Raw genomic sequence first — 15570 nt, 5'->3', positions numbered from 1 at the left:
GATCAGATCATTTCAGTGCAAACTTTTTAAACTTCTTTCAAGAGATATTAATGTCACTGACAAGGTTAATGTTTGTTGCTAATCTCTAATTGCCCTTGCTCACCAGCACCTTGTGCCACTGCAGACCAGCTGGTGTGGTAAGGAGTTCCAGGATTTTGATCTAGCAGAAATTCAGGATAGTAAGTCAGGATGTTGTGTGACTTAGAGGAAAATTTGCAGATGGTGGTGTTCTGATGTGTGTTTACTAATATTCTCCTCCTGAATGTTAGAGTTGAGAGTTTGGAACTGTTGTTGAAGGAGCTTTGGGGTATTGCTGCATCTTGTATTTGGTAGATTCTTCTGTAACTGTATCGGCATTGCATGAGATGCCAATCAAAAAGGCTATGTTGCATTCCACCAGAGTTATGGCAGCAGCAAGGAAGGTAGAATTTTGTCCTTGAGTCTGTAGGATGCTGAGAGGTGACCTTTATAGAGGCTTATGAAATCATAGGACGAATAGCCAAAGTCTTTTTGCCAGGGTAGGGGAATCCAAAACCAGAGGGCATAGGTTTGAGTTGAGAGAGGAAAGATTTAAAAGGGACAGCCTTTTCATGCACAGCGTGGTAGGTGTATGCAATGAGCTACCAGAGGCTGTGGTGGAGGCTGGTACAATCACAGCATTTAAAAGGCATTTGGATGGGTATATGAATAGGAAGGGTTTAGAGAGATATGGGTCAAATGCTGGTAAATGGGATTAGATTAATTTAGGGTATCTAATGGGCATGAACGAGTTGGACCGAAGGGTCTGTTTCCGTGCTGTACAGTTCTATGACTCTGTGATCCAAAGTGGTGTAAATGGTGAATATAGTAAGATGGAAGGAGTATGCAGAAAAAATACAGAATTTAGTTAATAAACAATGAGAATTCTCATGATTACTATTTAAACAACCCTGATATTACTGGGACAGCTAACATTGAGAGGTCAAGCATTGAATTTGAAAAAATAAAATGGGCAACTAAATTGGCAAATAACAGTATGGAGCAACAATGGGAAACCTTTAAAACTATTTTCAACAAAGTTTAGTAAATACGTTTTCCACCAAAGGCAAAGAACAAGCTAAACACTAGTGGAACTCCATGGATGAATAAATTCATAAAGGAACATCTGAGGATTGTGAAATAGACATTAAGTACAGACAGCAAAATAAGAGAGGATTGGAAGAGTTTAGGAAAATGTCTAAAACAAAACACAATTAGGAAAGGAAAGGAGAAACTATGAAAATAAATGATCAAAGAAATATCTAACAAAACAATTACATCAATCAATTCAAGAAAGGAAGGCTGTAATGGGAGCAGGAACAGGACACCTCACAAGGGAAGAATACAGAGATGGCAAAATATTAAATAATTATTTTATTTTACTTTCTACTAGAGACTGAGAGAGAACAGATAGCCATGGCATTGATGAGATGAGTATTAAGACAAGTGTCTATAAAATAAAAAAGGGGAAGACTTTCTCTGGCACAAAAATAAATTGGAAAAGCTAGTCCAGCCATGACTAATGGAGGGAAGTTAGGGATAATTTAGTTCCAAGGAAGGAGCATAAAAATTACCAAAAAAGCAGTAAACCTGAGGATTTGGAACAGTTTAGATTTTAGCAAAGGACAATAGTATTGAATTAAGAGGGGAAGATTGAACATGAAAATTGCCTTTTGGGGAACATGCAAACTAATTGCAAAAGCCTGTATAGGTTTGTGAAGAGAAAAAAGATGAGTGAAGATAAATGTAGATCCTTTACAGAGAGTATCGGGGAAGAAAGAGATGGCAGATCAATTAAATGTATATTTAGCTGCTGCCTTCATATAGGAGAACACTAATAATGTCCTAAAAATATTGGGGAACACAGTATCTGGTGAGAGGGAGGAACTGAAAGAAATCAGTATTAGTAGGGAAATGGTGTTGGGGAAATTGATGGGATCCCCATGGCCCCATTATCCACATTACAGAACACTTAAGTGTCCCTAAAATAGTGAGTGCATTAGTGGTCACCTTTCTAAGTTCTTTTGACTCTGGAACAATTCTAGTGGATTGGACAGTAGCGGATGTCATCTCGCTATTTAAAAAAGCAGACAGGGAGAATACTGGGAATTATATATCGGTTAGCCTGACAGTAGGGAAGATGCTAGAGTCAATTATATATAAAAAAAGCAGTGCACTTGTGAAACAGTGACAGGAATGGACAGAATCTGAGATTTATGAAGGGGAAATCATGCTTGATAGATCTATCGGAATTCTTCATTGATGTGACTAGTAGAATATTTAAGGGGGAGCCAGTGCCTGTCATTTACTTGGATTTCAGAAGACTTTTGATAAGGTATTACATCGGAGATTAGCATGTAAGATTCACGAATATGGATTTTGAATATGGTATTGACATGGATAGAGAACTAGCTGGCAGTCAGGAAACTGAGAATAATGGGTCTCTTTTCTGAGCAGCAGGAAGTACCTAGTGAATTACCACAGGAATCAATGCTTAGATACCAACTCTTCAAATATGCATATATCTGATGATTTAGAGGAGGAAACTAAATGTAACGTTTCCAAGTTTGCAGATGATACAAAGCTGGGCGGGTGAACTGTGAGGAAGATGTAGTTATGCTTCAATGTGGTTTTGAACAAGTTGAGTGAGGGAGCAAAAGCATGGCAGATGAAGTATAATGTGGTGAATGACCTACTTTAGTAGCAAAACTAAAGAAAAACTGTTAGCTTAAAGGCAATCGGTTGGGAAAAGGGGGAAGAACAATTACATGGGTGTCCTTGTGCACCAGTCATTGAAAGTAAACATGCAGGTGCAACAGGTGATGAAGAAGGCAAGTGATATGTTGGCTTTCGTAGCTAGAAGAGGAGGGATGTCTTGTCGCAATTGTACAGGATCTGAGTGTGACCAAGAAGTATTGCATGTGGTTCTGGTCTCCTTTTCTGAGGAAGCATGTTCTGGCTGTGAAGGGAGTGCAGCAAAAAATAAATCAGGCTGATTCCTGGGATCGCAGAGGTGATGTATGTGGAAAGACTAGATCAGTTAGGACTATATATACACTGGGTTGAATCCCTCAAAGCCCTATACATTTCTAATACTGCTTGACAGGGTAAATGGAGGAACAATGTTCCCTGATGGCCAGGGAGTCCATAATTAGGGGTCACAGTTTAAGAATACAGGATAGGCCATTTAATACCGAGATGAGAAATTTCTTCACCCAGAGAACGGTGAGTTTGTGAATTCTCTGCCACAGCAGGTTGTTAAGCCTAAAACATTGAATATTTTCAAGGAGTTAGAGATTGGTAAAACTATCAAAGTGTATAGGGGTAGAAAAAAGGAAAGTGGATGCTGAGTTGGATGATCAACCATGATTATACTGAATGGTGGAGCAGGCTTGAAGGGCTGACTGGCCTACGCAAGCTACTATCTTCAATGTTTTTATGAATAAAAGGGAAAGGGGATCTGATGGCCTAGTGGTATTGTCACTCAACTATTAAGCCAGAGTCCCAACTAATGTTTTGGAGACCTAGATTCAAATCCCATCATGGCAAGTGCTGGAAATTGAGTTCAATAAAAATCTGAAATAAAGAGTTTAATGATAACTATGTCCATTGTCAACTATCAGGGAAAAAAAATTATCTTATACACTAATGTTCTTTTAAGGAAGTAAACTGTCATCATTATCTGACAAAAAGCTGAAAGAACTGCAGCAGCATCTGTGGAAAGAAATCAGAGTTAACTTTTGAAGAAGGGTCACTGGACCTGAGAATTCTGATTCATCCTTACGTAGTGGGGATTTCAAGATTGGGAACATGTTTTTAATGTGAGAAGAGAGATTTTAAAAAGACAGACACGAGGGTCAAATTTTTTGAAGTGGTTTGTGTGTGGAATGACCTTCCTGAGGAAGTGGTGGTTGCGGCCACAATTACATCATTTAAAAGACACTTAGAAAGGTCTTTTAAAGGAAAGACCTTTCCTTTAAAAGACATGGAAAGGTTTGGACGGTTATGGGCCATGAGCAGGCAGGTGGTACCAGTTTAGTTTGGCATCATGTTCAACATGGAGTGCTTGGACTAAAGGGTCTGTTTCCACACTGCATGATTCTATGGCCTGGCCTACATGTGACTCCAAACCTATAGCAATGTGATTGACTCTGAACTGCCCTCTAGGCAACTGGGGGTGGGCAATAAATGCTAGTCTCCCAGCGACACTTCATCCTGTGAATGAGTTTTTAAAAATTCAACCTCTCTCAGAAGATAAAATCCCTGTTCCCAATGGGATCCATTATATATTTTGGAAAAATCTAGGTAAGAGATAACAAACATTACTACTCATTTTTAATAATTTGTTTGGAAAAGATGTAGTTCCAGCAGATTGGTAGATAGCTAATTCCTGTGTTTGGGAAAGGGCATAGAACATGTCCAAGGAATTGTAGAACAGCAAGCTAAGGTGATTGGTAGAAAGAAAATAGAATCTGCGTGACGGGAAAGAATAGAATGACATCTAGAAATGCAAAATGTAATAATAATGAATTGTCAGCATGGATTTCAAAGGAAAACATTTTTCTTTAGGGAAGATAGAATATTTAATAGCAATGCAGTAGATGTAAATTATTTGGATTTTCAATAGGTCTTTTTATTATAAAATGAGTGAATAAGGAAAGAAAATGTAGAGTCAGGGGGACAAGTAGCAAAATGAGTTACTAGTTGGCCTCAAAATGAAAGACAGCATCTGTCAAGGGAATTTGCTCAGGGACAAAAGGTGAAATGTGTTTTTTTTGATTAGATTAGATTACAGTGTGGAAACAGGCCCTTCGGCCCAACAAGTCCACACCGACCCGCCGAAGCGCAACCCACCCATACCCCTACATTTACCCCTTACCTAACACTACGGGCAATTTAGCATGGCCAATTCACCTAACCTGCACATCTTTGGACTGTGGGAGGAAACCGGAGCACCCGGAGGAAACCCACGCAGACACGGGGAGAATGTGCAAACTCCACACAGTTAGTCGCCTGAGGCGGGAATTGAACCCGGGTCTCTGGCGCTGTGAGGCAGCAGTGCTAACCACTGTGCCACCATGCCGCCCATTGCCACCGTGCCGCCCATATGGTTTTGCATGGGTTTGTGCAGGGAATCCTGCTGTTCAGAAGATACATTAATGATTTTCACTTTGGAATCAAAAATACAATTGCTAAACTTGCAGAAAATACCAAATTGTCATGGGATGTCATAGTGAGGAGGACTGCAACAAATTACAGAAGGATATAATATCCTAGAAAATGGATAAATATTGGCAAATGAAGTTGAAACAGATGAAGTGAGGTACTACTGTTTAGTAGGAGGAATAGGAATGTCTACTTGATAAGTGAGAGTTTAGATGGGAACAAAAGGATCTTGGTGTATAAATACACCAATCACAGAAAAATTAAAACTACTATTAAAAGGATAAACCAAGTAATAGGCGTTATTTTTACAAGGTAGAATAGACAAATGGAGACGTTGGAGTTGAGCTTTGGTTAGGGCATATATAGTGAACTGCTTGCAGTTCAGGTTGTTACATAAAAATAATGAGGCACTGGAGAAACTGCAGAGAAGATTTACAAGCATGACGGCAGAAATGTGTGAATGTACACATCAGGAAAGGATTGACAGATTGGGTTTCTTCTCTTGAAAAATGATGACTGATGAGTGGCATAATAGAGATTCTTTGAAATAATGTAATTTGTTAATTGATTTGATGCAAGGAGAATATTTCTACTTATGGGGAGTGACCTCATAAGAGGCCATCAATAGAAGATGGTCACCAGAAATTAAATGGGGAATTCAAAAGAAACTTTACTGTCCAAATCAATAGAATTTGCTACTGTAGATCTGCTTGAAATGAAGCATAATGATGTATATTACCAGAAGTGAATAGATTGCTGCAATCATAAATTTAGATGAGAAGACATGGGATAAGGCTCAACCGGAACATAGACACCAGCATGGACTGGTTGGTACAAATTGCTTGTGTCCTTGTCATATTATCCTTCCTATACATGGAGGAAAGTGATAGAAAGGACATAAATTCACCAGATCCCCAGCTTTTCTGTGAAGTATGTATGGAACCTTGTAAGGTGCAGACCACTCTCCTTTCTGTAAGCAAAGTCAGTAGCATTTAGATGGCATATTTGAGTGCAGAGGCTCCCAAACCAGGGACATCATCACGTAATGCCTGGCGGAACATTTGTGAACAGGTACATTGAATATGACACAGTTTATAGATCTATTCTATTGCAGTTATTAGGCTTACCTTGGCATCCAGGCTAGAAGCTCCAAAGAAGCAAGACTCTGATGGTAAGGGAGGTGAATAAAAGCACGTTAATTAAGTTCTCAAGGTCATGACACCATGTCAACCCTGCTGCTACAACACAACAATCACATGGGAGAGGCAGTCATTTGATGCCCTAATGTCATGGATCTTTTCTTGAGGTATTTAAATTAAGGAATTACCTCTTGCTCCAGTGGATTTTGGAAGGACCAGTATCTGAGACCCTAGATGGTCTCTCATGGCACTTAACCTGGTTTGGCGACTGTCGGTTTTCAATCCTACTGCCTTTTTAATCAGTCTAGATCCTGTGTGAGAATGTTAACACTGCTGTTTATTAATTCACCCATACCTATACCCAAGAACATTACTGTAACTGTCAATAAACACGAAGTTTGAAATTACATGCAATCATTCAACAGTATGGTACTTTCACTTTGTGAAGTGACAGGTGAAAGTTATGAACGTTTCATGCGGAAGGATTTCTAGGCTAATTGCCAGACGTAGACTGTACTAACAAATGCACAGCAGAGTATATGGTGTATGTTTTGGCTTTCAAGAGATTCGGTCTGCTTACTGAAACTGTTTTTAAAATATAAATTTTTGAGAAAGTTGCTGAGTGGTATAGCAGCAAAGAACCCAAGGTGTATTCCATGGTTCCTTGGACGGTGAATTCAAGCATCTGTGTTTTTCTACTGTTGGATTTTTTTTCTAATCAGTAAAATAGGCACATTGTGTTAGCTTTGGCAAATCTGATGATGTTTGTTTTGGAATTGCTGCCTGCTGCATGAGATCTCCATGCCTGAGGCTAACAACGCCAAGTCTATATAAGAGCAGCTTTTGCTGTTGGAGGAAGCAACACTACTACCTTCCCCACCCTCCGTTTTAGCATGGCTGATCATAATTCACAACTAACTTAATGACTTTCTTCATTGAAACTTGTCAGTAAAACCTAATATCGTTTATTGTGTACTTTGCTATATGCTCTGCATTATAGAGTTTTTTTTCAAAACCCCTATCCTAATGTTTCACTTTTAGATTTGTAATTATGGTGCTTGTGTTAATCCTTAGGTTTTGAGTGCATCTTCTGTAACTTTGTGTGTAAAACAAAGATGATGTATGACCGACATCTACAGATCCACCTCATCACCAGGATGTATGAGTGTGACATCTGTCACAAATTTTTGAAAACGCCAGAACAACTTGTGGAGCACAAAAAATGCCATAACGTATCCACTGGAGGACTCAAGTAAGGAAAGCTGGGACGTAGACTGCCATTCCCAGAGTTTGGCATTTAGGAACTTACCAGCAGAAAGTATTTTTCAACTTTTGGGTTTAATGCAAGCTAAATTTATATTGTCTTTCAGAAAGTTAATGTAGTGTTAAATGGTAATGAGACGATCATCCAGTTCTGTTCAGTACCACAAAAAAGCAAAATACGAGAAATCTGAAATAGACAGAAAATGTCAGAAATGCTCAGCACATCAGGCATTATTCTTCATGAAAGGCAAAAGACTATGGCAACATTACATTTCAAGCCTACAACCCTTCATCATAGACTTGAAATGATAATGTTATATTTTTCATTATGCACAGATTTTGCCTGATTTTCTGAAGGTTTCCAGCATGGTGTTTCTTTACCTTTCTCAGTGCAAAGAATCCCAGTTACAATTGAAAATTGCATTTTATTTAACAGCAAATCTGTCAGAATACTGAAAATAGTTCTTCAAGTACAAGCTGTAATTTTATGCAAGACAAATAGCCACTTAGATGATATCTTGGAGGACTGACAATGGGTAGAGGGATAATGCAGCAGAGTGTAATCCTGACTTTGCCAGCTTCCATACTTGTGCCAATTCCAGTAGGGTTCACTGGATAATGAAGAGGTGTAAGAATTATGCTGATTACCTTTCTCCATTTCCAGAAGGCAGTTGTAGCATTTATATTAGTTTAGCATCTAAAGTTGGCTATATTTAGGGTAAAGTTTAAAGTGTGATATTTATAGACATCATAAAATTTCTGTGCGGGCAGTAAACATTCTATTAGACATACCAATTAACTTTAAGTGGTATTTGTCATTGAGATACACTTTGCTATTGAGGTGCTAAGTCCTTTTTTCTTTTAAAACAAATTCTACTGCTGGGTTCTTTAAACCATACATTGTGTCATAGGTGGTAACTACATATGGTCCAGATTTTACTGCAGACTGTTCCTGAGAATGCATTGCAAAGGATAATCCGTGATGACAGCACTAATTTAGTTGCTGTAACCTGGAAAGCCATCTCAAGGCATAACCAGTTAAACATAAACATCAGCTAGCAGAGGAGATGTTAAAAGGTCACTTAAAAATTGATCAAAAGGTGAACTTTAGGGAGAGCCTTAAGAGAAGTGAGTGGTGTAAAGATTTAGGAAGGCAATTCCAAAGCAATCAGCCCAGGTACCCAAGTAGATGGCTGTCATAGTCACAAATCCAGAGTAGGAAGACAGAGTCTGGGGAAAGGAGAGCAGTTGTAGAGCTATGGTTTCAGGTGAGAGGTCACATAAGGAGGTAATATAATAAGTGAGTTGAAAAAAGGCTTTTGATCCAGCAATATTGAAGGACTGATTAGAGTTCTAAAACAGGCACGTATACAATTTGGAGGGGAACTTGTAGGTTGTGATATTCTTATGCGTTTGTTGTCCATGTTCTTCCAGGTGACAGAGCCCACAGGTTTGAAGGTACTGTCATAGGAGCTTTGAATTTTTTGCAGCACACACGATGTCACTGTGGTAAAGGAAGTGAATGTTGATTCAGTGTTAATCAAGTGGCTTGCTTTCTGCCAGATGGTGTTGAACTCTTCAAGTGTTGTAGGAGCTGCAGTCAAGAAAACTGGAAGTATTCCATCACATGCCTGCCTTGAGAATGACTACCCACTGCACCCATATGTGAGCCAGCAAGATCAGTTGCTAGAGGGCTAATCAAGTTGCGCCTCTAGAAATACTCCAATCTCTCACCCTAATGTTTGATTGAGCAGCGATGACCATGCTAAGGCGACTGATTAGAATGGGTTATATGTTTAAATCATAGAATTCCTACAGTGTTGAAACACCCTATTTGGCCAATCAAGTCCACACCGATCCACCCCCTACCCTGCCCCTGTAACCCTGCATTTCCCTTGGCTAATCCACCTAGACTGCACATCTTTGGTCTGTGGGAGGAAACTGAGCACCCAGAGGAAACCCACGCAGACACTGGGAGAATGTACGAACTCCACACAGATAGTTGCCCAGGGTGGAATCGAACCCAGGTCCCTAGCGCTATGAGGCAGTGGTGCTAACCACTGGTGGACGTTTGGAAACTTCGAAACACATTCATAATTTACTTCAACAGCCACTTGAAGTACAAGGAAGGCATCTTTGGAATCTTATATTGCAAAGACCTTCAGGAGAGGGGGAACAAGAGAGACAGCTAGTAAAGAGATAAAAAGAAAAGCAAACAACTTATTACACAATGTCTTAATTTTTCCCTTTCTCATCCTTTACCCTGTATCAGGTACAATATGTCTGAATTTATACTTCATAGCATAGAAATCTGTGGAAAATTAATTTCCTGAAGCAATTTGACTTTGAGCAAAACTGTCCATTGAAAAATAACTTTTATAAAACTGAACAATAGTGATCTCTTTTGGTTCAGCTAGCCAATGCATTGGAGTGGCTGAGGAATCATCTAAATGTCACGGTTTCTATCGCAATCTTGGATCTATTGAATAAGTCAAAGTAACCTGAAACCTACAACTGTCCTCCATCCAAACGTTTGTTTTAGAGGGAAACCTAGCCAGAATTGCCCCTCCCGGTCTTTACCCAGTGTCTCTTGCTGAACAATGTTATGTGTAGATTACTTTAGAAACTGCAGTGATGTGTATAATATCACCAGCATTCTGTGTTAATATTCATTTGTGATTACTGGCCGATCAGGCAATGTCTTTGGAGAGGGAAGCTGTTCACATTTCAGGTTAATGAACTTTCATCAGAATTGATTCTGTCTCATTGCTTCTGTGTCCAGATGAATATTTCCAGCAACATTTTCTGTTTTTATTTCAGATTTCCAGCATTCACTGTATTTTGTTTCTGTAAAATTGATCATTTAAGGCATCATAGAGTCAGCACTTTCAGGGAAGGAGGAAAAGGGAGAGAAAATCGTTTTATTTTAAATGAAAGCAGTGAAGTATTACTATTGAATATTTTAGAAAAAATAGAATGGTCTATTCAACATTAGATGACAAGTTCTGTTAGTTTCTCCGTCTCTTCGGTTGAATTGAATTTTGCTCTCTTAGCTTCCTACTATACTTGGTTACATTTGCCAGGAGTTGATTGAATTAATTTCTTAAACTCATTATGGTGAGGGAAATTACTGGCGATTGAATTTTTTTTCTGCTTTTAATAATTAGTATCAGCCTCTATCTTGTCCAATACATTTTAGCTTACTCTTATGAATAATTAGTTTCTCAATTCACTCCTGGACATTGATGAGCCAACATTTGAAAACTTAAAGCAAGCAATTTTATAAAGTTTCTCGTTCGCTAAACTTTACAACAGTCACACAAAAGTATTTTCTGCTTTTCTAATCTTAAATCTCTCAGCTTTGTCTTGATTGATGTGCCTAGATTTTGCCACATTCCTACTCAGGTTGCATTTCTTGACACTTATTCCTGAAATGCCGGTCTGTTTTATGTCCAGTTGTTCTCATCCAACCTGCTGCTTCAAACGTTGCCATTTTCAACATTTGCTCTTCTGCCAGTCCCTTTGATGTTTGCTTCTTAAGCTTGTCTCTCATTTTCAATAACTGTCTGCAGCAGCTATCTGTTGTGCTGGAATATCCTTGACAAGGCTAGTTTTATGCAACTGTCTTTCCCTCTACTCATCTCCAAAATTAATAAATCCTTGTTCTCCTTATTCATTTCTCTAAATATTTATTTGAACAGATACTTTGAACCATGAAGTTGCAATTTCTGTAAAGTGATGTGGTATAAATCGGATGCACAACTTTGACTTGATGGTTTACTGTGGCATTGGTGAGTTGTAAAGACTTTTTTTGGTAAACCACTAAGCCTTGTTGTATATCCTTTACTTAAATCTCTATATGAAATGTAGAAACCACATTCCAGTTTGGATAATGCCAAATTAATTGTTGATTATTACAGTACTCGATTATAAATGATTTATGTTTGTAAAGGGCCGCTTACATAGCAGCATTTCCTACAGCACTTTGTGGAGAGTCTGATCTCTTACCAAGCAGACGTTAGAGGAGCTAACCAAAGGTACAGATCTTTGAAGATGAGAAATATGGTAATATGAATAATGGGTTTTAGCAAAGTGAATGCAGAATGTTGGGCCATGGTGCCTTTGTTCAAAGTAATGAAATGTAGGAAACGAGTAGTATTCCAGAATCTGAAGATGGAAGTTATGAAGTTGACAAAGGGAGGTTACCAATGATTGAACAAGAACATGGAGGAATTTCTAAAGGAGGACAAAAACCTTTTTTTTCATTCATTCATTCATTCCTTCATTCATGAGATGTGGGTATCAGTGACTGGACCTGCATTTATTATCCACCCTAATTACCCGGAAGGGAGTTAAGTATCAACAACGTTGCTGTGGGTCTGGTGTCAAGTGTAGGCCAGGTCAGGTAAGAACATCAGTTTCCTTCCCTAAAGGGCATTAGTGAATCATATTGGTTTTTCCCTGACAATCAACAATGGTTTCATGGTGATCATTAGACTCCTAATTCTATTTGTTTTTTGAATTCAAATTCCCATCCGCCATGTCGGGTTTCAAACCCAGGTCTCCAGAACATTAGCAAATCTAGCGATAATACAACTAGGTCGTCATCTCCCTGTTAAATCAGTGCATTACAAATTGAGGGAATAGTTAAAATTCTTTATGAAAAGACATTGTATTAAATTTTAGTGTATGTAGTTGAATTGGATCTTGGAATACGGAGTAACATTTCTAAATTTACAGTGAATACAAAACTTATGGGTGTTGGTGTTATACAAGTCAATTGTAACAGAATAGATTGGCTATCGGAATGGGCAGACAATTGTGAAGTGATGCGTTTTGCAGAACAAATAGGGAGAGGCAATTTCCATTAGTTTTAAGCATTACAGAAGTACCTCAGGCATCTTTTGAAGATGACAGAGCATGTATAGGCAGCAGTTAGCAAACAGGCTCTGTAAACTAGCATGGACTAAATAATTAGCATTGTCATAATGACTTTGTTATCAATTAGTGAAAAGATTAAGGGGTTAAGTAGCATTTGAAATGCACCATTTTGACATTCCTAAATTAAATTTGGGCCTGTTCACACCCATTTGTGTTTTTGATTAGAAGTGCAAGAAATTGAAGTGGTGTCCTCTATGGATGTACCTCATATCTTTAGGAACATAAGCATATACTAATTTAAAATAGGTTGATGACTAAAACCAGGACCAGATAGAAATCACGTGCCCTGGTGCTACTCCTAGCTCAGGACCCTAGCCCTCTACTTGAGAAAAGCAGTCCTGTACCTAACCTGAGCACAGTGAGTTCCCCTAGAGCCCCAGACTTGGTTAATGGGCCCTAATATACCCTGTGCTAGGCCCTGACTACATGTTTCAGTTACTTGGGAAAATGCATGTTACCAGCCCATATTAGTAAGAGCATATTTATTACTCCATTTGTTACTGAATCATGCATTATTCTAGGATGCATTTCGCTACCCTCTAGATTAAAGCCTATGTTGAAACTTTGCTGCTGATCAAACTTACAGATGTAAACCAATTTGTTGTTCTGTACTTTTGCTACTTGAAGTTTTGTTCCACAGGAATCATATTGCAGTATCAAACATACTGGTACAACATAATAGTAAAATAAAATCTGTTTTAAATTTCATCTTTGTAATTGTACCTCAGGTGCCCATTCTGTATTTATGCCACAAACCGTCCTTCAGCCATAGAATGCCATTTAAGGACACACTACAAAATGGAATTCAAGTGTCGGATCTGTCAAGTGGTGAAAATGAATCAACTAGAACTAGAGATGCACATTCGTGAACATCGCCTTGGCAACCACTACAAGTGTGATCAGTGTGGCTATCTCTCCAAGACAGCCAATAAGTTGATAGAGCACATTCGCGTTCACACAGGGGAGCGTCCTTTCCATTGTGACCAGTGCAGTTACAGCTGCAAACGCAAAGACAATCTAAACCTACACAAAAAGCTGAAACATTCTCCTCGACAGACTCTGTGCTGTGACGAATGCTTCTTCACAACCACACATCCATTTGTCTTCAGTCGCCATGTGAAGAAACATCAGAATGGTGAATATCTGGAAGAGGAGAAGAAAGGGAGGATGCAACTGGTGACTTTGAAAGAAAGAAACGCTGACCTAAACAGCAGAAATTCTAGAAACATTCTTTCACCACTATCAGTTATGTCAGCATCACAGGCTTTGCAGACTGTTGCACTGTCGGTGACTGGCAACAATGGAATTTCAACTGGGTCAGCACTTGGTTTATTTGGCTTGAATGGTATTTCCACACATCTCAGTAAATACAGGAACTGTGATCTCACACACCTTATTCCACTGACGACCCTTTTTCCACAAAATAAATGTGAAGCTACATTCCATTCGTCTCAGCAGCAAACTGCACCCCCAGGTACTGTTTCTCCCAAACACTCGTTCTTGGCCTACCTTGGCCTAACTGAACAGGCGACTACAGTTTCTGTGTCAGTCGCAGATTGAATAGTGATTATTGCTGCAATACAATATTTTTCAAAAAATGTTTATTATTGTAGAAGAGTAGAATGTGTAGAAGTGGCTGTAAATGCTTCTTGTATTCATATAAGTGCTGCTTGAATTATATATAAAGTACTTAAATGTCCATAATTGAATGGAAACCCAATGGAAAGAGATAGTTGAACTCTGGGCTGAAACAAATGCCCAGGCTAAAAAAAAAATATGTGATGAGGCAGAATTTTGCACAATGCTTAGTCTTGCACATTTTTGTGTTTCTTAAAGTAGTATCATTTTCTACATAGTGTTACTAATTTCAAAGCAGCAGTATGTTGACTAAATCTGATCAAGATGTTAGTGATCAGTCACATTTATTTTGGCACCAACCATTAGCACTTTGAAAGATGCATGACATTGCTGACATTTGTTTTCAGCATTTATCATCTCTAAGCTTTAGGCTGGCACATTGATGTTTTTGCATTCAATGCAGTATAAATGATCTCTGCACTATATTTGGAGTTCATCTTCAGCCATATAATTGTGTTCCAGTGTTTTTTTTTGAGAATGCAACATTGTTTTCAGTATTTTGAGCTTCTTGTAGATGCTGTGCATGCGTGAGTGTACAAATATATATTATAATATATATTTATAAATATTGTGTATATATATTATCATATATATTTATATGTTTTGCTTTGATTTAGCTTTGCATTTAAAAGAAAGGCTGTTTGTGACAGTAATTGGCACTTAGACTTTATTGCTATCTTTCACATTCAGTTACATTACCAATGCCTAGTGTAACTTGCAGTATGTTCAAAATAAATCTGCATTATTTTGGTTTCCTAGTTCTTTATTTATCTGTTCTTAGTTTTATTCCTCACAAGATAGCATTTGTATGCTTATGTTTTCAACATAATTTTTTTATTTCATTCCTTGTATTCATGGATTTGATAAATTGAAACTGGAGCTGATGCACAAAGTTCAGGCCATTTCACAATAAATGTAATGCTGCACAGTGAGACTGATTTCCAAGATCAGCATGGATTTATTAAATCTTGAATAATTTCTTGAATCAAGACATTATCCATGCTATTTACAAAAAAGAACTTCTATCAAACATTACTTTATCATGTGTTCATTTTAATTTTTATACTTGTCTGTTGCTCTTCAAACGGAGTTCTGTCTATTGCAGATAAGTTATGCTTTCTAATAGTTTTTTTTCACATACTTGAGTGTCCTGCATTGTGTAATGACTGCTATATAAAATGTAGTGGGAATTAGAAACTTTGGTTCATTCCAGCAAAACAATATCTAATGTAAAAGTACTGTTGCATTCTACATAGAAATACTTTGTGTAATATTATTAGAAGGCAAGATCAATTTTTAAACTGTCTTGGACTTCAGAATTTGTATCACACAAAGCAGACCAATCAGTTTCCTTAACTTAAAGTTATTTTTTGTTTCTAAACTCCTGCACTTTGGTCTATTATTT

General features: G+C 38.1%; 1 protein-coding gene across 1 annotated transcript in view; it reads left to right on the top strand.

Moving 5' to 3' along the window:
* The window catches only part of znf827 (zinc finger protein 827), a 138783-nt gene extending 123867 nt beyond the window's left edge, over positions 1-14916 (top strand). Inside the window, exons 17-18 of the mRNA XM_072580594.1 lie at positions 7398-7575; positions 13256-14916. Of these exons, the coding sequence (XP_072436695.1) occupies positions 7398-7575; positions 13256-14087 (1010 nt within the window). The 3' untranslated portion in view covers positions 14088-14916. The remainder of the gene's footprint in view (positions 1-7397; positions 7576-13255) is intronic.
* The last annotated feature ends 654 nt before the right edge of the window (positions 14917-15570 follow it).

Source organism: Chiloscyllium punctatum, chromosome 1 (assembly GCF_047496795.1).
Source record: "Chiloscyllium punctatum isolate Juve2018m chromosome 1, sChiPun1.3, whole genome shotgun sequence".
Lineage (NCBI taxonomy): Eukaryota > Metazoa > Chordata > Chondrichthyes > Orectolobiformes > Hemiscylliidae > Chiloscyllium > Chiloscyllium punctatum.
Note: the sequence above shows the minus strand (reverse complement) of the source record. Positions and strands in the feature narration are given on the sequence as shown.